The sequence below is a fragment of the Muntiacus reevesi genome, chromosome 11, assembly GCF_963930625.1.
Source record: "Muntiacus reevesi chromosome 11, mMunRee1.1, whole genome shotgun sequence".
Taxonomy (NCBI): Eukaryota; Metazoa; Chordata; class Mammalia; order Artiodactyla; family Cervidae; genus Muntiacus; species Muntiacus reevesi.
In genome coordinates, this window is record NC_089259.1 from 44,593,194 (window position 1) to 44,621,076 (window position 27,883).

A 27,883-nucleotide genomic window follows, 5' to 3' on the forward strand; every position below is an offset into this window, starting at 1 on the left:
TTGAGTTTTTCTGCATAAATAGTTCTTTAATCCTGAAAGAAAGCAGTATGATGGGACAGACACAGTCAACGGTTCAATAAAAATGCAAATTTTAAAAATTATTAAAATGCACTTAGAAGTAACAAACTGTATCAGACACTTCTTAGGTTTACAAGTGTTCTCTCAAGATTCTTTTTGTTTTAAAGGAAACCAATCCTTGAAGTTTTTTTGTTGTTGTTGACTAAAGCTATTTTTGAAGCTTCTTCTTCTTTCTCTCTGGTTCATTAATGTCCACGTTTGAAGCATCAGCAGAAACGCTTATGCCTGGTATCTAAAGTAATGCAAAATGGGAGAACAGGTGAGTAAAAGCATAACATAAGGAAGAAACCTCAATCTCATCTTCCTCTTCTTCACTGACACTTTGAGGTTCAAAAAGATGGACGGATGGTGGAGGGAAGGGGAAACAGTAGGTTTTCCACACAATGCACATATGTATGTATATCACACGCAAAGGAATAGTGGTTCAGAATGTAACAGCAGACATGATCTCAACAGACAGAAGCCTATCATTTGGAAAGAGTGTGTTTAGCCATAACACATTCAGCTTCTCCTACTGAGAGCCACTGTCAGCCTTACAGGCCTCAGGTGTGGTGGGGGCAGAACCAAGGTTAAGATCCAATGCCTTAGGGTGAATCACACTTTAAACTGCTTTTCAAAAGTGCAGATTTCAAAACGTAAAAATGAAGAACTAGGCAGATCTCAGGATTCCATTTGTGGAACCAAGGAACTCAGAAGGAGCCCAGGTGCCTGGGTTCCCGCAGCCTAGGGAAATCAGTGAGAAAATACGATTTCCTCTATAGATACCTGTCCTGCACACAACTTTTAAGATTCTATAACTAAACAGAAATACCTCAGGACTGTATCACTCATTTCACAAAATATGTACTATTTATTCCACCACAACATGAACAGTGTAAGTCTGGTCTTACCTGTGGTTCTACCAGGGACATTCGGATTTTCTGATGCTGAAGATTGGATGAGTCTAACATGATTTTCACTTTAACTTTATCAAATACATGAAATACTGTATCTTCTATTTTAAGTGATGGTATCTAAACAAAACACATGTTACTATTTTTAATTGCTTTCTTCCACTTGAATCTTGGTTCTAATTCTTTATAATTTATCTTCCAAATTAAAAGTTTAAGTTTAAAAATAACTTCAATATTTAATAAGCACCTAGGTGTTTAACATAACCAAAACCTCTAATCTAACACCCTTACATACAAATGACCTATTTATATGCACACTTCTCCCTTTCGCTCTGTGGTTCCAATATATTATTCATCAATCGCAGGATTCTCAACCCTTTTATTAGCAAATTGTTGGTCTTGTACAGGGGCACACAGGTAATTCGGCAGAAATTTGTTTTGTACTTCTACTAAGGTCAGGGAAGTAGGGAGTAAAGTAGGGAGTAAAGTCAGGTAAAACACACTGCGAACTGGATGAAAAAATTCCCTTCTTGGAGCTATCAACAGCCATTTATGCCTTTACTTTAATCCATTTGTCCACCAAGAACAAAGCATAATCCAAGTTTTCCTTAGAAGGGAAAACTTTATAGTGTAGAAAGAAATTAATAACTTTTGTATAGGAGAACATACTGAGGTGAGAAATTGTGAGTAAAACGCTAAGCTTAGTAGGCATAAAATTCTGTAGGGTACAAAAATAATTTTACCAGTTAGAGTACCACTTGCAACCTACTGAAGAAAATGTGTTCCCCACTCCCACCAAAAGAAAAACCCCAAAATAAAACCATCAGAAATATTGTACCTCATCATCATATATAAGCCGTGGCTTTGGTTTGTCCTTTTCTTCAAAAAACACTGTACCTTCTAAACCATACTTTGGAATTAATACCACAATAGCATTCTTTCTTACAAACAGAATATAAGCTTCTTCACTTACTATTCCTTTGCTTTTGAAAAATAACTGTAAAAGAGCAGACAACCTTATTAAGGATTACCTTAAAGTATTTTGAAGTTAAAAAAAAAAATTCTGCAGTCAAATTAAAAGTGAACAAAACTTCATTTCTGCTAACATTAGTGACAGAAGGCAAATACCTGGGTATGAAAAGCCACAGATGCACGCTGAGCATACTGAGCCATTTTGTGCCGGAAATTGAGATTTTTACATAAATCTGCAAGCTTGTGTTTGTCAGTCAACTCTGGATAAGTACAGTCAGCTCCGATAGCCACAGCCAACAACCGATGAACAATGATGTCTGCATATCTAGACACACAAAGAAAAAATAAGAATCGTGCCATGATGGCATTTAAAAATCCTTTTACAATTCAAAATAAAGTATTTTCTATCTCTCATTTGTTAAGGAGAAAAAGTACCTTCGGATAGGTGAAGTAAAATGTGTGTATATTGGGGATGCTAAGCCATAGTGATGAAAATCATTGTCCATTCCAGAGCAGAAGTACACAGCTTGCATCATACAGCGAGTTGCTAATATTCTTAACAGGGTGTTTAGATAAGGGAAAATAGGTGAATCTGCCCGGTCCAAAGAGTCAGCTAAAGCCTTGGCTGTATCAGTTTTAATTTCCAAATTCTGTGAATAAAGAACAGGGAAAAAGTGTTAGTCGCTCAGTTGTGTCCAAGTCTTTAGGACCCCATGGACTGTAGCCTGCCAGGTTCCTCTGTCTATGGAATTCTCCAGCAAGAATGCTGGAGTGGGTAGTCATTCCCTTCTCCATAGGCTCTTTCTATGGAGGGAAAGACCCAGGGATCACACCTGGTCTCCTGCATTGCAGGCAGATTCTTTACCATATGAGCCACCAGGGAAGCCCAAAGAATAGGGGAAAAGGATCAAATTAAACATTTTAAAATCAGTACCAGTCGTGCCTTCAAAGTATAACTTATCAGGCTGAAAAAGTATAGTGTCTTCTGACCAGATGATAAGTGTTTATGCCTTTTATCCTTACCTAGGAGAACTGAAAATAAATTTAGTAAAAGTCATAGTGGTTTTGTGTAGTATCAAACCTTAAATTTTTCTGAATTCATTTGAAGGTACTGAAGTACCAACATTCTCAAGAAGTTTCAAGGGGGAGAGAATAGTGGGAGCAGTAGCGCTACCTCTCAAAGTCCAGCTGTACTTGCCTAATCTTTGCTGGGGCAGAAAAACATCAAAGCAGATCTGGTTCCGCTTCCACATGTTGGGATTTTCTCTACAGACCCTTTTCCTCCATTCAGTGTAGAAGTAAAGGCCAGAGGCATTGGTGACTACAGCTCAACATGCTGATACAGCAGTTAACTGCCTATTCTACTTTGCAAGATGAGGCAAAAATACAGAAACTCCTTCCTCTACTCAGGTCACACAAAGAAACAGGACAGTAAAAGAAAATCCTCCAATTTACAGAGTAAGCCTTGGAGGAGAGGAGAAGCTGATACTGTTCTGATGGATACAATAGGTGCCGGCCCACCATAAAGGTCTGAAAAATGAGAAACCAGCATCCTCCTGTTAGAATAATGCTCTGAGATCCAACACCCATTCTTCCCTCTCTTCCGGACAGGAAGAAGTGGCCTGAGCAAGTGACCCAAAGGAAACCAATGTAAGCCACAGTCACCCCAAAAGCAGGGGTAATCATGTCTAAACAAAAGTCTACTAACCAGAGGCAGGGGGTATAAGGGGCTGAGGAAATGGGCTCCCCTTTCTATGTGTTTCCTTTTTTTCATGTTTGCAAAAATGGACTTCTTTCTTAGGGATGTGAAATAGAGAGGACTGAAGTGAGTTGAAGATAAAGAGGAAAAAAATAACTAAGTCTTAAGAGGTCAGCAGTTCAGAGGAGACATGAAGTAACAGGCATGAAGAAAATGCGCAAAAGCACAGAGATATGGAAAAGTTTAATATGTTCAGGATATTATAAATAACATAGTTTGGAACATCTGGCTTTAGTATAGGGCAAATGATTTCAATGTGTGAAGAGATGACCATACCCAAGTTAGACGATTTCTTTTGAAAAGAATTACTGGCACATTTTTGCATCAAGAAACAACAAAACTTTTATGGAAATGTGACTATAGATTATTCAGTGCAAACACTACATCACAACACGAATACAGATGATGTTTCTAGCTATGGAACCATACCTTGGATTTAGCTGCCTTAACAAGAATTTCGTAATTTGATGGAGGAGGAGCAGGATGTTTTCGAAGCAGGGCATGCTCAGAAAATTCTTCATGAATTTTTTTTGCAACAGAGATATTGGCAAGTAACATAAATTCTTCCACCATGGAATTTGTTTCTCTGCCAAATGAAAAGACATTAAATAAGGAAAAAGAATGAGACCTATATATCATTCACAAGTTATTTTTTTCTGTCAATGAGATAATGAAAATTCCTATGCAAACATTCATGTGTGTATACACATGCATAGTTTTAAGAACTAAACATCCCTTTCATTTCTCAGTTACTATGCTAACAAATCTCTTACAATTCACCTACTGCATGAGTAAATCTTATGCTAAAGGATAGTTTACAAGCGGCATTAAAAAACAGAAGCTTTATTAACTCTAGTAACACGTAAAATCTAAATCGTAAGCATTTACACTGAGTCCAAAGAGATTTTTATTTAATTCTATATCTACAGAAATACAGTTTTCTAAGAATTAAGAGCTATTTAGGTCATATCAATATTGGCTTAAAAAAAATGGAAACTTTCACCAACAAATCCCCCAAATGAAAAGATATTTAAAATAGTTATTTTGGATGTTTATTACATCCCAGGCATTGTGCTATGAGTGCTGTTTACATTGTGGTATGTGTGCAGGTATATACATACATATACATATATGTATATACATACGAATATAGGTATTAGTCCTATTTTGTAGATGAGAAAACTAAAGATGTGTAATATTAATCTCTCGCTAAAGGTCAGAATTACTAGTGTAACAGGATCCGGGCCCATTATGACCTGACTTCAAAACAACCAATTTGATACTGTTTTTCATCAAACACAGTAAATGGTTTGTGATCTGCTGTTTTTTTAATAATTTTATTTATGTGTTTGGCCGCACTGGGTCTTCATTCCCGTGAGCAGGTTTTCTCTAGCTGCAATGAGTGGCGGTTATTCTTTGTTGTGGTGCACAAGCTCCTCGTTGTGGTGTCTTCTCTTATTGCAGAGTATGGGCTCTAGGGTGGGCAGGCTTCAGCAGTTGTGGCCTGCAGGCTCTAAAGCACACGCTCAGCAGTTGTGGAACATGGGCTTAGTTGCTCCAAGGCATGTGGACTCTTCTTCTCAGACCAGGGATGAAACTCATGCCCCCGGAATTGGCAGGCAGATTCTTAACCACTAGATCACCAGGTAAGTCCCTGTGTTCTGTTTAATAGGCTTCCTCCCAAGTTACTGAACATGCACTATCAATCTGTCACTCATGTTTCCTTCTTTAACAACATAACTTCTTGACAAGACCCCTGAAGTATATTAATTGTTTTTTTTTTAATTAGGAAGACCTCCAAACATGTCTTTAAAACTATGGGAACAATCTCTTAGAAATGTGGTTTTTATTCTTGGTAAGAAGAGATTGTGATGTTCTACTTTGGTAAAACAAGATTCAAGATTTTCCTCAAAAGAGCCCTTGGTAGTGGATGTACTGTTCCTACTAACATTAGACTTATTTGCATAGTTCACCCAAAGGTGTTTTTATTTATTTTTTTTTAATTTTTTTTATTAGTTGGAGGCTAATTACTTCACATTGCAGTGGGTTTTGTCATACATTGACACGAATCAGCCATAGAGTTACCTGTATTCCCCATCCCGATCCCCCCTCCCACCTCCCTCTCCACCCGACTCCTCTGGGTCCTCCCAGTGCACCGGCCTGAGCACTTGTCTCATGCATCCCACCTGGGCTGGTGATCTGTTTCACCATAGACAATATACATGCTGTTCTCTCGAAACATCCCACCCTCACCTTCTCCCACAGAGTTCAAAAGTCTGTTCTGTACTTCTGTGTCTCTTTTTCTGTTTTGCATATAGGGTTATCGTTACCATCTTTCTAAATTCCATATATATGTGTTAGTATGCTGTAATGTTCTTTATCTTTCTGGCTTACTTCACTCTGTATAATGTATATATATTGTACATATATATATATATATATATATATATATAAATTGTAGCTCTAAAGCTGTAAAGCACACCCTGGTTCTAACTAACAAACTTGAATATAATCCCATTTTTAATCCCTGGTCATCTGCTAGAAAAATGTAAACACATGCTTAATTTCAGAATCACCTTATATAATAGGTATAGAAAGAGGCCCAACTCTGACTTAATCAAAATCAAAATCAGCCTTGCCTCAGGGACCGAACCCAGGTCTCCTGCATTGCAGGCAGATTCTTTACAATTTGAGCCACCCTGCAAGCCCTTGCCTCCTAAACCTTAACCCAAATCAATAAAACAATAACAAGGCTTAACCTCTGACTATTCTTCACAACACCCTATGAGTGTGTACCACTACCAATTCTATTTTACTTACAAATAAATTGAGGTGTAAAGAGGTCAAATAATTTGTTTGGAGTCATTGGCAGAAATGGGATTCAAATTGAGGCAGTGTGACTTCAAATTCCAGGGTTTTGGCCTAGGTCTGTCCTATCACAATATATTCTCTATTAAATACTTAAGAAATTAATGAGGGCAATCCTCTTTTACTTACCATAACTATTACTAGTCAAGTTCTAATACACCACACATTAAGACAAATGAAGCTGGCAAGTTTTCTTCATAATACAAATAAGGTATTTGAGTTTTCTATGAGACTAGAAAGTAAAATCATATTTATTTTTCTCTACAGAAATTATAACTCCACTAAAACAGATATTTGGGAGTACAAACGTTTTATTAACATATACACTAGTTGCTGCTGCTGCTAAATCACTTCAGTCATGTCTGACTCTGTGCGACCCCATAGATGGCAGCCCACCAGGCTCCCCCATCCCTGGGATTCTCCAGGCAAGAACACTGGAGTGGGCTGCCATTTACTTCTCCAGTGCATGAAAAATATTATATTAAAATAAAAATCTTACCAACTACCCATCAAAAAATTGCATACCTGAGTTCCTTGGTCTGCAGATCTATAGGATCATGAGTTTCACTGTCCATGTGGAATCGAACTTCTGGAGAAGAAAGAGTCAAAGCCCTAAATAAAATAAGGAGGTGAATCAGTTCTGTGAGCAGTAACATATAACTCTGGAAGTGACTCTTAAAACAGAAATGATTAAAGCAAGTGTTGACAGTTTCTCTTTTGAAAGCTTTATGACCACCTGCTAACTTTTATGTTCCTTTATATTTTCACAGATGGCCTAATAGTTTACACTTCTAAAATCCATTTTAAAAGGCAGGACAACAGCAATATAACAAAATGAGTCCTTACGTTTCTCAGGATAAAGAATGTCTTCTGTACCCAAAATAAGAGGGTTTGATCAGTTTCATACATAAAGAACGCAATCAACTGTATCTTATTTACTACAGGAAACAATGTATTAGGGTGACGGATGGTGGAAAAAGGCAAAAGGGAAGCTGCCCTGGTCAATGAGTAACACCAAAAGATCCTCAGTTCAAAAGTATCTTCCACATACACTCAACCAGTCAATGAGAAGACTGATAAACCACAACTCACGTTACAGATACTGATGGCTACTGGTATCTGAGTACTACATGTCAGATAACACACCAGGCTAAGTGCTTTACATGCACAGCTCAATTAAAGATTTGGCAAGTTCTTTATAGAAAAGTAAATTCCCACAAGGCAAGCATAATGTGTTTCTACACACCATGAACCTATCTGCATCTGGTCAGCTCCAAATCAACCAAAACCTAAGAATTTCATTGAGGCTGGGTAACTGTGGACAATCACAAAGAAGAGGAAAAGATGAGTTGGGGCAAGTGGGATTCCAAGTCCTTTTTCCCCCGACTCACCTTTACTGCAAGAACTATAGAAGGAATACTAGAGAGGGAATCTGACAAATATGCCTTTCTTTCCATGACAAATAACTCGAGAAATACAACAAGGTTCTACACTACAATTAATGTTAATTAATACAGCTTGACCTAAAGAGCAAGGTATACTGACCATATTTTGATCATTATTTCTTCACAGAACATTTAAAACATAATGCTTATCCTTTAAGATAGACATATGACAGATATAATTTAAGACAAAACATATCCTTTAAGAAGGTGGAAGGTAACCATTTTTTTTAACTGATTGCTTTCTCTATTCACCCTAAGACTGAGAAGACTCAATGATAGGTTTTACCAGTATATGAGTATCTACTTTCAAAACTAGAAGTACAGAGTGTTTTTCAAATTAAATAAATAGCTTTTCTGTCCTAATAGCAATCTACATAGATACAAATCTACATCTCTTACTTTAAAACTGCCAAAATAGTTTTAATTGGTTTTATTCACTTTGCTTTTACAACAAAACTTCTTCTGATACCGGGCATATTATAAACTTTCAATAAATGAATATGATGAAAAATGTGTTGTTTTTCATTACAAAAGAAATCTAATTATAGTCATCTTATTTACATCTTAAAGACAAATTTGAGCAATAAAGTTTTCATTGGGTTTTACTTCATCCAAATTATCCTTTCAATTTCTTTTCAAATCAGCTTCAAGTTTAGTATTTAGGATCATAAGAAAACTCCCAGGAAACTGAAATATAAGTAGAGTTAGGTAGGGGTGGCTCAGCATAAATACCTAGAACACCACTGTCCAATGGAACATCCTACAGGGATGAAAATGGCCTCAATCCACCCTATCCGATATGGTAGCCACCAGCCTACATGTGGCTCCTGAGCCCTTGGAATATGGCTAGTGTGACTCAGGAACTGAATTTTTAATCTTCTTGAATTTTAGCTTTAATAGGCACATCTTATGAAAACAGCAGAGATCTAGAGTTTGCACTACCCAACAAAACCACTTTCAGTAACCACTGTGACTCCACTGTGGATGGGCATGGGCATCCAGAGACCAACATATGAAAGGCTCAAGGCTTTACTCTGGCAGTTGATGATGTTTTTCAAGAATCAAATTTCTTCTGACTACTTCAACAGATTTGGGTACATGGATATTCCTTAAAATTCCTTTGCAGTCAGGCAAATGCAATGATATATAACAGCTAAAAGATGTCAATCTGCCACTAGTGATCAGATATTTCGTAAGACTGCTTCAATGTAACCCCTAATCATTTAAAAACTGAAGGTGTTGGATTAAACATGCTCTAAAAATCTCTTCCAACTCTAAGTGCAAGAAGGACTTCATTTGTCTTTATTGAAACATCTGAAAAACAATGTTCAGTCTTGAAATTCATTGCTAATTAAAATCAGGAATAAGCCATAGAAAAGTCTCAAGAAGATCTTCCCTTCCTACAATTTCTTCAAGATCTTTAACTCAGACATATCAAGGTCTGCAACATAACAGAACTCCTGAACAAACTTCAGTCCAGAATCAAGTTGCTAATATTTAAAAAGATAGCTAGAAGAAATAGAATATATCTACTTAAGAGTCCCTACTCAGCCTATTAAATAATTCATCATTGTCCATGATAAACACTTCATAAAGAGTTCACAAGTTATCGTAACAGCAGGATAGCTGAATTAAAATAAATCTTAATATTTTTGAAATGTACCCTTTTTCAATTCTTCTTTTTTTCAAAATTTTAGCTAGTTTATTTAGTCCACGGAGACTAGTAGTAATATTATCGTTCATGGCTGCTGAATCAATTCTCATCTGAGCTTCAGCATATGTAAGGGAAGCCTAAAAAAAGAAACCATATATTAATACAAATGCTTATAAAAATCTGGTTTACTTTTGAAAGTTTATGTTTCCACTATAAAATATCCATGATTTCAGAAAACCTAAAATCAATAACAAAAGAGATTCCTAGTTATAATATTTATATTCCACACCGATGATTTCTGGTTCATTAACTTTTATCTGATGCATTACACAACATAAGCAAATTTACATTAAAACAAAATAAAATGGTAGAACTGTTAAATGCTCATTTCTTTCATTGTTCTTTTAATTCATAAATACTTAGGAAAAATTAAAATAAGATAAAAGGAAGGTTAGATTATTCTTTGATAACGACTGTAAAGTGAAATCATTTCCAGATGACCAGTACTTCCTTACACACAACAAATAATAAAACTGTACGAGTCTAGACATCATGTTTTGTAGGAAATCTACTAAATAACCCAAATTAAATATTTAATCCATGAACTGGAAAGTCATAGTAGAAAAGATTAATTTCCAGTTACAATCCAAATAAACAAACAGCTTTCTGTTCTGCTCCTATATTTCCCTCCTCATGGAAAAATGCCATTTTTTAGCCTTTTTTTTTAATAGTTTTATGAGTAAAAATCAGGAATAGTAAAAGAGTTAGGTGATACAGATCGGGACAGATTCTTGGAAGAACCAACTTATCCACTAGGAGTTAAGTGTTCCTTGTCTAAAAATGTTTTATGTTACACGTTTACTAAGTTTTTTTCATATAAAATTTTGCTACACTAACCAACTTTGGAAGAATTATAAACTCACCTTATTTAAAAATACAGATCTAGGAAAATTTAAATCATTCACACATGACTCCTTGTCAGTTTCACACTAAGCTTTATTTCCAACCACTAGCTAATCAGAAAAGAATGGTGTTTAAAGGAGAGAAAAAGCAGGTAAACCTTAGAAAATAGATCACTGGAAAAAGAGGGTTTCCACCTCCCAGAATATTGGAAATAAAAGCAAAAATAAACAAATGGGACCTAATGAAACTTAAAAGCTTTTGCCAACAAAGGAAACTATAAGCAAGGTGAAAAGACAGCCCTCAGATTGGGAGAAAATAATAGCAAATGAAGAAACAGACAAAGGATTAACCTCAAAAATATACAAGCAACTCCTGCAGTTCAATTCCAGAAAAATAAATGACCCAATCAAAAAATGGGCCAAAGATCTAAACAGACATTTCTCCAAAGACATACAGATGGCTAACAAACACATGAAAAGATGCTCAACATCACTCATTATCAGAGAAATGCAAATCAAAACCTCAATGAGGTACCATTACACGCCAGTCAGGATGGCTGCTATCCAAAAGTCTACAAGCAATAAATGCTGGAGAGGGTGTGGAGAAAAGTGAACCCTCTTACACTGTTGGTGGGAATGCAAACTAGTACAGCCACTATGGAGAACAGTGTGGAGAGTCCTTAAAAAACTGGAAATAGAACTGCCATATGACCCAGCAATCCCACTCCTGGGCATACACACCGAGGAAACCAGATCTGAAAGAGACACGTGCACCCCAATGTTCATCGCAGCACTGTTTATAATAGCCAGGACATGGAAGCAACCTAGATGCCCATCAGCAGATGAATGGATAAGGAAGCTGTGGTACATATACACCATGGAATATTACTCAGCCATTAAAAAGAATTCATTTGAATTGGTTCTAATGAGATGGATGAAACTGGAGCTCATTCTACAGAGTGAAGTAAGCCAGAAAGATAAAGTATACCAATACAGTATACTAACGCATATATATGGAATTTAAAAAGATGGTAATGATAACCCTATATGCAAAACAGAAAAAGAGACACAGATGTACAGAACAGACTTTTAGACTCTGGGAGAAGGTGAGGGTGGGATATTCTGAGAGAACAACATTGAAACAAGTATACTATCAAGGGTGAAACAGATCACCAGCCCAGGTTGGATGCAGGAGACAAGTGCTCGGGCTGGTGCACTGGGAAGACCCAGAGGGATGGGATGGGATGGAGAGGGAGGCGGGAGGGGGGATCGGGATGGAGAACACATGTAAATCCATGGCTGATTCATGTCAATGTATGGCAAAACTCACTACAATAAAAAATTTTAAAATAAATAAATAAAATTAACCATGAACCAAGAAAATAAAATTTAAAAAGATTTCAATTTTGTATCAGAGGGAAAAAAAAAAGAGGGTTTCGCAGACATCAGAGGAAGATTCAGAGCAAAATGAGAACATAAGGAAATTGGATGAAAGGTACAAAAGAAGGAAAGGAGTGAAAAATGTAATCTGGCTCCATTCTGTTTGAACATCAATTTCAGACTAGTTCTACTAGAATTCAACTGTGGCTTATATCATTTCAGTGAAAAAATGTGAGGAGCAAGAAGATGGTTTTACACACCATCTTTTAAAATACTAACCAGTTATAAATTGGGATAACTTCAAATACTGGAGTTCCTACATTAGGGCTAAAAGAATCTACTTGGTCACCTAAGCATACAGGCTTTCTAAGTTTCTGAAGACAGAAAAATTGCCACATCAACTCATTTCTGCTGCTGCTGCTAAGTCGCTTCAGTCGTGTCCGACTCTGTCTGACCCCATAGACGGCAGCCCACCAGGCTCCCCCGTCCCTGGGATTCTCCAGGCAAGAACACTGGAGTGGGCTGCCATTGCCTTCTCCGAAACTCATTTCTAGATAACATCAAAAATTAAGCAGATAACTGAAAACAACAAGATTTTGTGGCAAAACTGGGGGAAAACTTCTTATTAACAAGCCTAACGTTTTCAAAACAATCTAGACCATTGTTAAAAGTAAAAAAGATGTGCAACATGAAATATTAAACATGAAACCAACCTTAGAATTAATGACACTTTTGGTAAACCTCGTTTTTAAGATTTCAGCATTGTGATTCATTTCCCAAATACATGAAAATGCCAACCTATGGAGAAAAGTAAGACAGTATTCATTAAAGGGAATCAGTTAAAGTAGTAAATATTATGTTTTTATGAAGAAGCGTGCATAAATACCTGTCAACGTTAGATCTCAGGGAACATAAGTTAGAGCTAAGCAACTCTGGAACCATGTCAATCCTCTGAAACAGATAAAACAAGAGTAGCAGATTACTGAGCTATATCCATACATTTATTTGAGGTTCTATTCTCAAATAACACTGATGTTGGGGGGGTGGGGTGGGAAGCCCCCTCTGTAAATAGAATTGAGACAATGTTAAATGTAAAAAAAATCTATTTCTAGAGAAGTAGCTACATACAATTTTCACAAGAGGGAAGCAGCAGGCTTCCCTGATAGCTCAGTAGGTAAAGAATCCGCCTACAATGCAGGAGACCCTGGTTTAATTCCTGGGTTGGGAAGATCCGCTGGAGAAGGGATAGGCTACCCACTCCAGTATTCTTGCCTAGGTAATTCCATGGACTGTATAGCCCATGGGGTTGCAAAGAGTGGGACAACGACTGAGTGACTTTAAAAAAAAGCAATGAAAGAAAACTGATTTCATGTCAGCGGTAAGTTCTCTACACTACCCACTACACTAGCTGTGCCCTGAAAGTCTGAAATCTCTGCTCCGTACAAAATGTTTGTACTAGGTAACAGACACAAGCCCTAATAACTCTACAACGGGACCTTCCTCCAATGCTTCACACAAACTCCATGGTATTTTCAACATCCTTAAAAAAGAGAAACAATGAATTCTTACGGAAAAAAGGTACACAGAAGAACTCTGACAGTTAATTAAGCTTGACTTTCCCTTCTACTCTCACAATTTTTCTCTGTAAGTTTCTGGGAGCACACTTAATGAAGAAGAAATAGTAATTGTGACAGAACAGACTCATGACTTAACTATATATAAAAAAATGGAAAAATATTAATTACTCAAAGACAAGTTAACACTTCACAACAACTGATATCAACTACATCTACTTGTTATTTGGCTAAGTAACAAAAAACACTGCAATATTTTCACTGATTTAAGGTCGCCTTATTCTATGTATGTCTTTTAGCTAATTCATATACTATTCCACTGTTTCAGAATCCAAAAGTGCCCATGATTATGACAAACTATACAATTAACAAAGTGATTACTTATATTTCACTAAATACTGAGGTTCTCCCTTCCTCAGGAAACACCTCAGATGACTTTATTAAGAATAAAACAGACGATAGAAAAGATGTATCAAAATTCCACTTTAAAATTACCACATTTACCTTTTCACAAAGATATACAGTTGTTCCCCTTCTAGCTGACTCTTGATCCAAAGCATTTCCTGGCCTAATAAAATGGCTAACATCAGCAATATGAACACCAACCTTAAAAAGATAAAAAGGATGTCAACATGCTTAACTGGGTGGTACTAAAGGAATTCTAATGAGAAGAAATTCAGCTAAAAGGAAAAAAAGACGTCAGTCACAGTTACCATTTCAGCTTTTTCATGGCCATGAGTCTCTGCAGCTACAAGACTCTACCTGACATGAATAACTCACAAATTCTACAGTGGGTCAAAAGAAAATTAATTCAAGACCAGAACTATTTTTGAATAGAATGTCATCGTAATTACAAATACCTCCAAATTTCCATTTTCAAGTTCTCTACAATGGAGAGCATCATCTATATCAGTACATCCTGGGGGGTCCACACTACACACACAGAGATGTCTCAGGTCTTCTCGGTTTTTCATGTCCTAAAAAATGCCATATTATTGAAAAATAAAAAAACAATTTTGGTGGTACAGATATAACACAGCTCTATAAAATCAACAATAACTATAATAAAAAGTGGCTTTATTTCTCAGTGATAACAACACTTCATGATTTATAATTTGTGAACCCCTTGCCTTTGGAAAATGTGGTATCACCCAGTGTCTGTCCCCTAGAAAAGTCTGTCTTTTAGTAAAGTAAATGATTTTCATGATAACCTGAGCATTCTGTAGCAAACTAAATGCAAGGGAGGAGGGGAATAAGGTTTCTACATGGTTTTTAAAAGACACATACAGAAATCAAATAAAACTAGTAGGTCAGATACAGTAATTCATAAAGTCACAGAATTCTTTTCAACATACCTTCTCAGTGATGCTCCAGGGCATCTTTGGTAGAAAGCTAAGAACAGCCTGTGAAAAAGCCTGATGGGGAACATCATGCTCAAGTAACAAAACTTCTGTTTCAGTCTCTTTGTCTCCAACTTCACCTAAATTTTTTACAAAGTGTCCCTAAAACCAAAAGGTATTATAAGAACAGTGCATTTTACAGCTTTCTGTTTATTAACTTATATTTTATTATCACACTAAATGGTTGAACATTCTCCACGATCACTTAAATATTTCTAAATTTTCTCCACAATTCTTTAAGAATGACCACTAGGTAAACTAAAGCTAAAAATGACAAGACTTCTCAAGTGATTTATGGTGGAGACCTTCTGAGAGTTCAGTCCTGACATAACAAGGTCTCTGTTTAGTTCCTATTATCACTCAAGTTTAAAAGTTACTTCAAATGTCTTAGTTTCAAAATTTGTTTATTAGAATCTACTTAGGTCTCAAACACTAATTTTGTAGTCAGTGTCACCAAAAATTACTTGTTAGTAAGTCTGAATAAAATTAACCAAATGATTTACATTGGAATTTCCTAGGATTAATTTTCAGATTGGATGTACTACTTAATTCTCCTAAATTTCAGCATGCATTTTATATAAAGATAGATTCTATCTTCAGTAAAAGAAGCAACTTTATTCCTAAAGTTTTAGTTAAATATTCTAACATAAAATTATTAATTCAAGCTTACTTACATTTGGATATCTGGAATTTCTTGGCCAACCATCAACAGCAACAATAATTCTCCGTCCTTCTAATGTAGAGGCCTGTCTGGTTTCTATCCGAATTCTAGGGATTCTCTTATCAGCAGGAGTAAAGAGATGTCTTCTTGACTAGAGAACATTAGGAAGAAAGAATTTACACACAAAAGGCTGGGGATGGGGGCAAGGTGAGGGCTCTAAATTCTACTCAATGTACATCATTTTCCATTACATAGCAACATGCTCTCTACTCACCTCCTTAATATCAGACTTGGAAAGCATGCCACAGTATGGTCTCCAGTTCCTTTTTATTATCCCAACAACTCTACCTGTAGGCTTTAACATTTTTTCATTTACAGCAGTCTTAAGCTGAGATGTAAAAATAAAAGTAAAAACCTTCAGTTATCTGTCCTGTGAGGGTAATGAAACAATTTTCCTTCACAATTAGAATACAGACACTAATACTTTTTCAGGCAGTAAATTATGACATAAAACTATGGAATTTTGATGTTTCAAGATTCTAGGCAAGAGCATGCTAAACAAAATCACAAAAATAGTTCCATAATAAAGCACTACCAAAAAAAAAAACAATCAAAAAGAGAAAACTGAATAAACATGTGAGAACCCAACTCTCCAGTTTTAATGTGAGGATTTACTGACACATACAGACACACACATGCTCATGCACAGGTCTGGTAATTAATAGGATTTTAGTAGTAGTTTCCAGCAATGAGCAGAGTGGTACTTATTAATTCATTTTAAAAAAAGAGATATATCTTTAAACGCTTATCTTATTCAAAATATAAACCCAAATAGATAATAGTTCTTACTAGAAATAGCAAAAGAAGCCTATGGTATTTCACCTCTAATACTCTCCTATGGCCTGGACCTTGCTAAAGAGAGTGTTATAGTAAGACTCTAAAGCAGTGATTATAATTCATATAAAGAGAAGAACTACTAATGCTCTGTGAATTCCAACTACTTGTATCATTCTTATAATTCTAAAATGGAAAAATACCTATCAGGTAGACTTTAGGTCATAAAAAACAACGGAAAGCATTTTCTTCAAAATAAATATAGTAACAGAGAAGGAATTATTAAACAGACCTATTTTTAAGGGCCTAGAAGTACATCTATTATGTTGAGGAGATTATAAACATTGCATAAAAACATTTTGAAAAATTTTAAATCTGTAAAAGAAGAAAAAAGAAAATTTTATTTACTTAAACCTAATTCAGCTAGATCATATACCTGAATGTCAGAATTCAAGTTTCATACTCAAGTTAAGTCTTTTTGTATTTTGTATTTCAACCTGTTTATTTGAGCACAGTAAGACATTAATTTAAAAGAAGGCTAAGTTAGAGGAAAAGAAATCAACTATGTATATGACATACATTAAACCTATAGGACTATAATTTTATTCCATAAATCTGAACGCAATGAAACTTGTTTAATTTTCTCCAAAGCTAATACATTAACAAATTATTCAAAGCTACACAGACAAAAAATAAAACCTGCTTGGTTTCATACAATGCGTTCTCTCTCCTCTTCTTTCTCTATATCATCTTCATTTTGACCTTCATCTTGTAAAACCACAGAAGATGGAGCTACCCACTGATGCCTGGGAAGAAGCTCCACAGCCACAATATCTTCATGAATAGCTCGGTTTAAATTTTTAAGTCCTTGTAAGATTATCTGTGTGAATAGCAAAGAACACATGCCCAGATATTTTCAAAGGCAGTATAATAATGGGAAGGTTGCCCTCAAGAAGTTGAGATATATTCTGATGTCTGTATGTTTCTATTTCACTTCCTTTATATTTTTTCTTCCTTCATAGTGTTCCTTTCCTCTGCCCTCTAAATTTTTCAATATCAAATAGAAAAAACAATGTCAGAAAATACGAGTTGTGTTCATGTGTTCCACATAACTCTTACATTAATACTAGAATTTTTAATCTCTCTAAATCTCAGGGTCCTGATTGGTAAAACAAAACAGTGCCTACTTTTATAAGCAGAGTTGAAAATTAAATGAAATGCAGAATTCCAAGCACTAAGACAAGTACTTGGCAAATAGTGAGCACCCCAAAATGACTGCTGTTTGCTTTAAAGTGTGGGAAGCCCTCTGGAGCAATTATACATTAGGTAAATAGTATTTCCCATAATAGATCATAATGCAGAAAATAGAGGCACCATAGCGGGGTTTGGTTTTGATTGATTGTATTCTCTTAAAAGGGGTTAATAGAAAATCTTTTCCTTAATAAGCAGTTTTCTGAAAAAATGATTAATTCTATCATCTGTGACCTCTCACATAACTTACTTCAAGCTCACAAACTAGGAGGATAAAGCAAATTTAAATTCTTGTACAAAAATCTGAAACACTTATGAAAGAAAAAATGAACAGAAAATATTTTAGTGTGAAACGAATTTAGGTACACACTTGCCTCTTTATTGTCTTCGTCATCGCCATGGACCCACACTGTAGCTTCTAAGTAGTTTTCCCTGCTGGCTCGAAATGTCCCTTGAAGGTATGTGCCAGATTTGATGCCCTGTTGTAGCTTACTTAACGGAAGATGCTCTGAAAATATTGTTTTTCCACTTTCTATTTCATTCTGTGAAATAAGCAAACCAAGAGATATAGTTAGTGTGTGAGTCTTTGGTATGCTCCATATACAACTATTATCACTATCAGGTATTTAAACCAACCATCCATGTTACATTAGATACAACTCATGAATTTCAAAGAACATAGCACAGTAAGAAAAAAAATGCTTTTTATTCTTAAGGCAACGTACATTTCCATTTCGTTACATTTGGTATCAGCCACCGAAGAAGAAACTCTTTGTACCCCTCCAACCCCATCCAGGCCTCCCCGAATGAAGGTGTGATCAAGTGAGCGGGCAGGAGTATATAAAGGGTAACAGGAAACCTCAAATGTATGAGAAGACTGTGGTTCCTGAAAGCACAAGAAAAGCTATTTTTACTTAGATTATTTTAAACAGCTAAGGCAGTCAGACAGAGGTAGGCTGGGACCTGCTGTAGATCCACCACAATACCTTCCAGGATCCTCTGAGTCCTCCAACATCCAACAACCTAACTGCTCGGCTCCTTTAGACTTCTACACTTCCTAAATTTCCCATCTTCTAAGGAGATTACTTTATACCTTCTCTTCTGCTTAACTCTCCAAGTTCCTTGTCTTCCTTCCTCACTCTCAGATAAGGGACCTCCACCTCCACAATGAGAACCGGAAGCAATCAATCGAGACTTGCTTCATCTCTCCATGCTGAATCTGCTCACCTATGAGCATCTATCCACCGCTTCCTCTCCTCTACTCAAGACCTTTGTTCTTCTCTCTCTGGAATCAAATTCCCCCCTGTACTATAACATCCTCACCACCATATAAACATAACCTATTAAAAATAAATATGGACCTATTAAACCTATCATGAACATGACCTATTAAACAGATTAATGATATGACCTATTAAAATAATTAACTGATTAACTAATTGTACCCTCACAGCCCCATATGACCAAACCCTAATATCAACAAAATATTTATTATATCAACAAAATACACACAACATCCGACTTCTCACTACCTTAACTTCTGCTACCATGATCCAATTTTCTGTCTTGTCTCCCAGGGATACTAAAATATCCGTCTAAGTGGAGGCCCCTGCTTCTAACCTATTCTCCTTAGAACACGGAAATAGGTATATTATTCTGCTCAATAGCTGTCCAGTGCTCATGAACTAAAATTCAATTTTTTTCCATGACTTACTACATCCTTACATGATCTCATCCCTGCCTATATTTCTGACTTGATTCCTAACATTTTTCTCCCTTGTTTACATCATCCCATCCACACTTTTAGGGGTTTCTCCATCTTGCCAACTTATTCTAACCTCAGAGACTTTGAACTTGCTATTCCTTCCACATGAAATGCTCTTCCCCTAGTCATTAACTCCTTTACCATACAACACAGCTAAAATGTCTGTCTCAAAGCAACTTGCTTTAACATCCTTCCCATCTCAACTTAGATACAATTTTATCAGGAAGCCTTGACATTTCAAATCTGGGTTGGATGCCTTGGCTAAGTGTGGTTAGCTCACCTATCATGCTTGTTCTGAAAACACAAATGTGTTCCAATGCAATTGGTAAATTAGAAAGCTACCAGTGAGAGCAGAAGACTGCATCCATCTGAACCAAGCTGAATCCACAAAACATTCACACACACAAACATATGCCTCAAACACCTACTGGTTACTTCAGATCACCATGTTTTACTAGCCACACCATCTTCATCTGGTGTGACAACTTTCTGTTCAAATTGAGATAATCCTCTTTCCACTGCATCACGAAGTTTCTGCGTGTCCCTAATCACATTTTCCCTTAAGCTCTGTGAAAGTGAAAATGAAGTTGCTCAGTTGTGTCCGACTCTTTGCGACCCCCATGGACTGCAGCCTACCAGGCTCCTCAGTCCATGGGATTTTCCAGGCAAGAGTACCGGAATGGGCTGCCATTTCCTCCTCCAGGGGATTTTCCCGACCCAGGGATCAAACCTGGGTCTCCTGCATTAGAGGCAGACGCTTTACCATCTGAGCTACCAGGGGAGCCCAGGCTCTGTAGTTTTCATTATATAAAATTTTACATGACACAATGACCTTAGGGAACACACACAGGTACTATAATAGAACTGCACTGCAGTTTCACTGTATTCTACACTTACTCTACTCCATCAGAGTACATAGTCAAGTACTGTGAATTACCAATGTTGGATTACTTCCTGTTTCTTCATTTAGACCCATCCACTTCATTTAGTGCTATCCAAATCAACTCTGTGATAAAGCAAGTGTTCTTGTGATCTCCAACATGGCAGTCACTAGGCACAAGGGGATCCTGGACACTTGAAAGGTGTACAGCACAACTGGGAAACTGAATGTAAACTGAATTAAATTTAAACAGGTGCATGCAACTAGTGCATATATACTAGATGGGGTAATCCTATTACCTGTACTCTAAAAATAAAGTCCAGCTTTTATTTTTTCACTTCTATTTAGGTTTGTGAAGTAGCTGGCTGAAAACAGGCCGAGAAAAAAATGCTGTAAAGATTGGATGCACATATACTATACTACTGTACAAAACCTTATAGTATCTACCATTTACATTTACCATAATTATGTGCCAGGCACTGAGATAAGAATTTTATTAACACTACTATTACCTGAGCAAACTCCGGGAGACAGTGAAGGACAGAGGAGCCTAAGGTGCTGTGGTCCATAGAGTCGCAAAGAGTTGGACACGACTTAGCGACTGGACATTATCACCATCCGACCCTAACAATGCTATGACATCGTTATTGCCAAACACACTTCACATTCAAGGAAATAAGGTTAAGGACTCCCTCTCACATCCATCCTGCAGTGACCCTCTACTCCTGCCTCTGCTTCTAAACTTGCTGATACAATGTATCATCTTATAATAGAGATTAGAGTGGTTTTCCAAATAAGTAACATTTCTGATTGTTCTCCATTCCTACTAGCCACACTCTCATCAACCTTAAAAGTTTTCAGCCTAGGAGTATAAGGTAGGGAGCCCAAAATCCTATGTGCTAACTTCTCTTAGTAGCAGCCCTTTAGGGAGACCTTTATATGACAGTTTAAAAATTAATAACAGGATAAATGGCTGAGTCCTCACTATCTGGCCCCTTGCCTTCCTGTTCTACTTCTCACGAGCCCTCCCTCCACCTAAGGAATTAACACTACAGCTGGATGCTCGCTCTCCACTGCCCACCACTTGTTTCTTTATCAAATACCTACTCCTTTCACAAGCCAGCCATGAACTCCTTCACTATTAATCACACAAATAGTGCCACCGTGTGCCAGGCCCTACGTGGGTCGCTGAGGATGTATCAGTGAACAGTGGTATCGTAGAAGTCAAGACTTTAGGGACGCCATTTTGGTCAAAAGCCTATTGCAGCCATTTGTGTTGTTTATCACCCAACTCCTGTTTCAATTCCAGCTTGCCCACTGATATTTCAATTTCTAAATCTGGTAATTATAAGCTTAACATCCCAAAGTGGCTACGTTAATCTTTCACATCTCAAAAACAAAATAAAGCAAACTCAAACATACCCCTTCTTCAGACAAACAAGCAAGACGATCTATGAGTTCAGGGTTAGCAGTTAGGCTTTTTATATATTCTTCACCTGAAAAATAAGTTTTTTGTTCTTAATAAATTTAAATGTGTTTTTTATCCCCCTTAAATTCAGAAGAACATGGGTTATCTTATTTGTGACAGTACACATGTCAGTTTTTTTGGAGGGGAGGGAACCTCTCTGTTGAGGTGGTCAAGCCCAGGAGGCAGTGGATTAAGTGTGTCTATGAACTTTTATTGCTAAGCCCATTCCAAACGTTGACAGGGAAATTAACAGCCACTGGTGGCACAACTCGCTTAGCTCAGCAATGTTGAACAAATTTTTTAAAAAAATACAAAAATATCACATTAAGCCATATAGGACCATGAAAATACCAAATAGTGAAATGAACATCTGACCGTGGGCCTGAGGATAATTTTTGCATGCGTCTGCAAACATGAACTAACAGTCCGGTTACACGGAGACTTACACGTGAATGCTGGTATCCCTTCTTCTACGGCTTTCTCTTTGTTTTTCCTGTCATTGGTTATGAAGATAACTCGCAGCTGACTCTCTGCCGGCATTTTCTTCAGATGTTCATTGTACCACTTTGCAGCTACTCGGATGGCTCTATCATTCCTGTCGTTAGAATTTTCTCCCTGTACTTGTTCTACGTAAGTTTCTCTTAAGTGTAATAAAAAGGGGGAAAAGAGAAAGATAAGAAATGGAAATCAACAGAATCAAGAACACGTTAAAAAGTCTTTGACATATATGCTTAATGACCACTGAACTTAAAAGTCAATATACATCTTTTCCCCTGAATGTATTCACATTTATACCTCACAGAGGAAATAAATAAGATCCTTCTAGTGATGTCTTTCAGACAACAGTTTGCTTGGAAAGAAGAAAATCATATTATTAATGGAATAATAAAAAGCTAAAATAAATTCATCTCAAAAGAAAAACTCAATATCAGAATTTATTCTATAGGTTGGGACATTAAAAAAAAGTAACAGTTTGTTGAAAAAAAAAACTGTACTAATATTTTACAGGTCTGATAATGAGATTTCTTATTTATTTATTTATTTATTTATTTTTGATAATGAGATTTCATTCAAACTGTAGATTAACAGAAATTCCTAAAAGCTACTAATTGTATGATTAGATGACTTGTGATCATATGATTAATGTAGTTATTAAATACATGATGCCTGTAAATTATCCATGATAAACTCGCAATACATGACAAGGGCATCAAGATAATGAAAGACAAGACCCAGATATGACTGCATATTCCTTCTAAGTCTAGCAACTCTGAGCTATCAAATGTCAGTATACTTATTTCTTTAAATCTGTTCTTCAAAGCTAAATTTAAGAACAATTACAAAATTCAGCACAATAACTTCTACCTACTTCTTAAAGGTTAGAGGTTCAATTTTAGAGTTTTACAATTAATATAAATAAATCTGCTTTAATATAAATTAAACACATCTGTTAATGTTTTTAGAATTATCAAAGACACGGTCATAAATTTCTGAATTGGTTTTAGCATGCCTGAGTGTCCTAATTCTTCCTGTCAACCCCAGTACTGCTAAGCTCTATTCACTGCACTTAAGCCAAGAAAAGTGTTAACTTTGGATTAAAAATCTGATGGTCATGCTCCACAGAAACTAAGTCTCTGAGTGCTGAAAAACTGTGAAGTTCCTGTTTTTGGATTTTAAAGAAGAAATAGAAACAAGAAGTCTACAAGTGCTTACCTGATATTCTTTACATAAATAATATTTAAGTCTGGGATATAAGAATAAGGAAGAGAAATTTGAGATATTAATTATTTTTAAGGTTGAATATGCCCATGGGATTTCATTATCCAATCCACTGTCTAACCCAGCAGTTCTCAATATCTGGGGTAATATTGCCCCTGATATCCTCCCCCCTGGAGGACATTTGACAACATCTGAAGACATTCTGGGCTGTTACAGCTCAGGGGACTGGTGGTGGTGGGTGAGGGGAGGGTTTGCTACTAGCATAGTGAGTATAGGCCAGGGATGCTGCTAATCACCCTACAGTGCCTCACATAGCCTTTTCATAACAAAGAATTACCCAGTCCAATTGGTCAATAATGGCAACACTGAGAAATCCTGATTGATAAAAGTAAACTGGATTCGTTATAAATTATTTATGTAATACAAGAAATGCATGCTCCGTCCGTCAGTCGTGTCTGACTCTTTGCAACCCCATGGACTAGCCTGCCAGGTTCCTCTGTCCATGGGATTTGTCAGGCAAAATACTGGAGCAGGTTGTCATTTCCTCCTCCAAGGCATCTTCCCAATCCACGGATGGAACTCACATCTCCTGCATTGGCAGGCGGATTCTTGACCACTGAGCCACCCAGGAAGCCCAATGTAATAAATACCATATTTTCTAAGATCACACAATAAGTTGAAATAAACATCTTGAATCTGAAACGAGTTATATTTCTTAACCTTACTGTCATCAAGGTGATCAGTTATAAGGTATTAGTGTAACTTTTAAGAGCCCATTAAGAATATACCTGCCTTATATTTTTAAAGTTCTCCTTCACAAACTCCTATATTTAATTAACTTATGCTGGTTATTCATATAACATGGTACATCAGAAACCTAGGCAAATCTCATCTTCCAAAAATCCTACTGCTCAACTCACGCTAAAACCAATTCAAAATGGAAATTTTGAAAATTTTGAAAATTTTGGAAATTAAAGGACCTATCACTTTCTAGGAACCAGGAGACTTTGGTTCTGGCTTTGACCCAATCGATGCCTATGTGACCTTAGCAAGGTCTGTAAACTGTGTAAGAATCAAACATTACTCCCAGAAGTATGAAACTTAAAAGTGTATCTTCCAACAATGTCACAGATGACAGCCAGGAACTCTCACCCCCCAATTTAGCGAGTACTAGTTTCTTGATAACTGAGGTAATTTCCCCCCTACCTATGATGCTCATTAGTAAATGTGTAGAAATGCTTCTCCTGGTTATTAGTCATATCTCGGATTCGTTTGTATACTGGAGCACTCCTATTTCTCACTTCTTGGAGAACTGTTTGTAGCACGATGACATTTCTGATGGCAGGGTCCTCAAGGACATCAATCTTTTAAGTAAATAAATAAATAAATAGTTATTTTTTCCCGTGTTCATTCATAAATTGCTTCTGTTGAACCTAAAACTGCAGGTTTTGTTTTTTTTTTTAATACTACCTGTACATTAAACTAAGGAGTTATTATGCAACAGAAAACCCTTCAGGTCGATTAAAAAAGAAGACGTGTAAACAAACTAGTTACAAAACTTTGTAGAATTAATCATTAATAAAGAAATACGTTGGCCCACATGGTTTTCGTTCGTAGGCACTTACAAGCTGCCTGGGGGTCGCAGGCAGGAGGCCACAGAAGCCCAGGTCCCCGGCCTGCAGACATTAAAATCTAAGGCAGAAGAGATAGCAGGAGTTAGAAAGTTGACGTATCTAAAACTCTTATAACTCCAAGAACTCAAAAAAGTAAAGATTGGGGAAAAAAAAAAAAACCAGTATAAGGAAAAAGAACCTCGGCCTGGGGGCAGGAGGCATGGGTCCCGGTGGGGTTGCCTCTCCCTGAGTACGTAATGCTGCCCGAGGCGCTCGTCCTAGGGTCTCAGTGTCCCTGTCTCCCTTTCTCCTGGTGGGGCAGCGGTGCCCGCGGCTCCGCCCGCCTATCGGCGCACCTGGTGGAGCAGCACGTTGGTGTCCGGCAGCAAGTAGTGTGGCTCCGGGCAGAGGCTACTTGCCCGGTCCAGGGGCTGCAGCTCGAGGACAGGCCCCTCGTGCGCTCCGCCGCACGCCGCGCACCCCGACGCACCGCAGCCTATATCATCGCGCAGGTAGTGCTCGCGCACAATCTTCATCACGCCACCCGCCCGCGTCTTTTTCAAGAAAGTCTTGGACTTGAGCATCTCGCCTCCCTGCTCGGAATCCCGACCCGCTATAGTGCTCTTCCGGCGGAAAGTGTCAAGCTCGGAGCCCTGGTGCACAACCACACTTTAACCAGAATTTCGCTCCTTCCTCCTCCAGGATATTAGTGAACCTCTCTAGCGGAAAAACTTCGGGCCTGCTGTTGGTTGGCCCTCTAAGGGCTGTGCGGATTGGGCGAAAGCGGGCAGATGGGCGGAGCCCAGAGCCATTTCCGTCCTTGAAATGGGCGAGGCCCCCTCTGGACTCCAGCTCCCAGCATTCTTTGCTTCCCGCGCCGGGGTGGACCGGGGAGCGCTGAGTTCCGGCAGCGTGGGCGTCAGCCAGGAAGCTGTCTCCTCTGTCCTCCCGGCGCGGAAATGGTTGTCTTGGTTACCGGTGCTAACCGTCTCCCACCTGTGATTCCTTGTTGAGGGGCTGCAACCCGAGCTGCCCTCTGGAGACACTTCTAGCTCCTCCAAGAGGCGGCTGCTCGAGTCTTCAACGTGGAGTAATTGAAGCTTTCCAGGTAGCTCGAGGCTACTCCGTTTTCGCATTGGTGTAGGAATCCTCTGATGCTGCCAAATTCGGGCTTTATCCTTCACGCAACACGTGTGGGCAGTGCCAGTCCCTCACCCTTTGTAATCCAGGTGATGTTACCTGTCTTTGATTCGCCTTTGCTTACCTACCCCTGTCCCTTTAAAAATGAGGGAAGCCGATCCATCCAGAGTTCTCAGGTTTCCCCTACACACATTTTTCCTAATCCATCAGTTAAAAAACAAAAACCCAGTATCTTCAATACTATAAGTACTTTATTATATTGTGCAAAATTAAAGGAAGATAGTTGCTGAAATTTGTGTGAAAGGGTAGAGTTTTAGATCGAGGAATTTTTCTGTTACCATCTTGTTTAATTTTGCTATCTGCAAGTCTATAAAAATGTGTTTTATCTCAGCTTCCGGTTTTCAAAAAGCTTCAGTGATGCATTACCTGTAGAATACATTTAGAACATATTGAAATATTCAAGGACCTCCAGAGTCTTGATTATGCATAAAGGACTACCCTTCTGTGTATTTCTGTTTGGGGGAGTGGGGGAGGAGTCACTAGTCACTTTCACATAGGCTTGGCCCAGCCTGAGTACCATTATCTCCTGAGGTTGTTTTCCTGTTTCATCACCTTTATACCTTCATATCTGCATGCTTTTCATTTTTTATTACTCCTCTCCAAATCCTTCAAGATTCTAAATTCTCCCTCTGTATAACCTTTCCCTGATCAGCTCAGAAGTAACTTCTTTATCTTACATGTGTAACTTTTATGAGTAGCATTCTTGGATACTAGCGATTTAAGGTTTCATTGTTTATCTCTTTACACCCAAGTAAGAGACCTGCCCCCAGGAACTGAGTTTTTACTTATCAAAAGTGTGGGTTCATAATAGGATTTAATGACTTTGATTTAATATGTTTGATTTGAGCAGTAATTTACCAATCTGTCTTAGATTTGGGGGTCCTCCCATTTGCCTAATAATCTCTTAGGGAATCCTTAGTATCTCTTTGATAAACTTTCTGCTTTCCATAAAAAATATTTGAATATATTTAAATCAATATTTTTTAATCTACAGAAAATTGAAATAGAATTGGAAACGAAAAGTGACCCGTATTAATTTAAAATGTCTCGAAAAGTTAGCAAGGCATCAAAAAAAATGAACATCTCTAGCTCCCTGGAATCTGAAGATATTAGTTTAGAAACAACAATTCCTACAGATGATATTTCCTCATCAGAAGAGCAGGATGGCAAGATCAAAATCACCAGGCAGCTAATTGAACGGAAAGAACTGCTTCATAATATTCAGTTACTGAAAATAGAGCTATCACAGAAAAATATGATGATCGATAATTTGAAGGTTGATTATCTTACAAAGGTAAGATCATGTGTAAATTTTGTTATCTGTGTGCTTTGTTGTTTTCAAACTGCAGATAAATAAGAATTAAACTTATGAATATTTAATCTGAACTTGATACTTCTAACATTTTGAGAAAATAATTATCAGTGTTTTTTTCCTAGCCAAGTTGTTTTTCTGCTTCACTGAGAATTAGCTTTGATATGACTAGTTGGGTAGGGAGAATCAAGATTATTATTACATTGTTGAATCTGTTTAATCCTTTACCGTGGAGATTTGGTTTCTTTTATATCC

The 27,883-nt window shown here is 37.3% G+C and overlaps 2 protein-coding genes across 3 annotated transcripts in view; one reads left to right on the forward strand and one right to left on the reverse strand.

The window, feature by feature from the left end:
• DIS3 (DIS3 homolog, exosome endoribonuclease and 3'-5' exoribonuclease) lies at nt 1–25,736 on the reverse strand. Its single transcript, XM_065901638.1, has 21 exons — nt 25,473–25,736; nt 24,710–24,867; nt 22,231–22,424; nt 21,739–21,812; nt 18,046–18,213; nt 17,136–17,300; nt 15,861–15,974; nt 15,600–15,737; nt 14,881–15,027; nt 14,386–14,502; nt 14,030–14,131; nt 12,838–12,902; nt 12,665–12,749; nt 9,679–9,806; nt 7,096–7,182; nt 4,132–4,288; nt 2,379–2,593; nt 2,100–2,268; nt 1,810–1,968; nt 969–1,091; nt 1–310 (listed from the first exon to the last, which is right to left on the reverse strand). Exons 1-21 carry the CDS (start codon nt 25,698–25,700, stop codon nt 227–229), a joined length of 2,877 nt encoding a protein of 958 aa, XP_065757710.1. The 5' UTR covers nt 25,701–25,736; the 3' UTR covers nt 1–226.
• A 271-nt stretch (nt 25,737–26,007) lies between these two features.
• The window catches only part of PIBF1 (progesterone immunomodulatory binding factor 1), a 217,917-nt gene continuing 216,041 nt past the window's right edge, over nt 26,008–27,883 (forward strand). Inside the window, exons 1-2 of one of the 2 annotated variants that reach the window (XM_065901893.1) lie at nt 26,008–26,345; nt 27,311–27,610. In XM_065901893.1, coding sequence (XP_065757965.1) covers nt 27,359–27,610 — 252 coding nt within the window. In that variant the 5' untranslated portion in view covers nt 26,008–26,345; nt 27,311–27,358. The remainder of the gene's footprint in view (nt 26,346–27,310; nt 27,611–27,883) is intronic. The other variant, XM_065901894.1, reaches the window with a different exon arrangement.

Coding starts and splice junctions, on each gene's coding strand:
- DIS3 (XM_065901638.1), bottom strand. CDS start 25,700: ATGCTCAAGTCCAAGACTTTCTTGAAAAAGACGCGGGCGGGTGGCGTG. Junction 18,214..21,738: donor CTTGTTTGTCTGAAGAAGGG/GTATGTTTGAGT, acceptor CTTATTTCACAG/AATGAAATAGAAAGTGGAAA. Junction 9,807..12,664: donor AAAGTGTCATTAATTCTAAG/GTTGGTTTCATG, acceptor TTCTTTTTTTAG/GCTTCCCTTACATATGCTGA.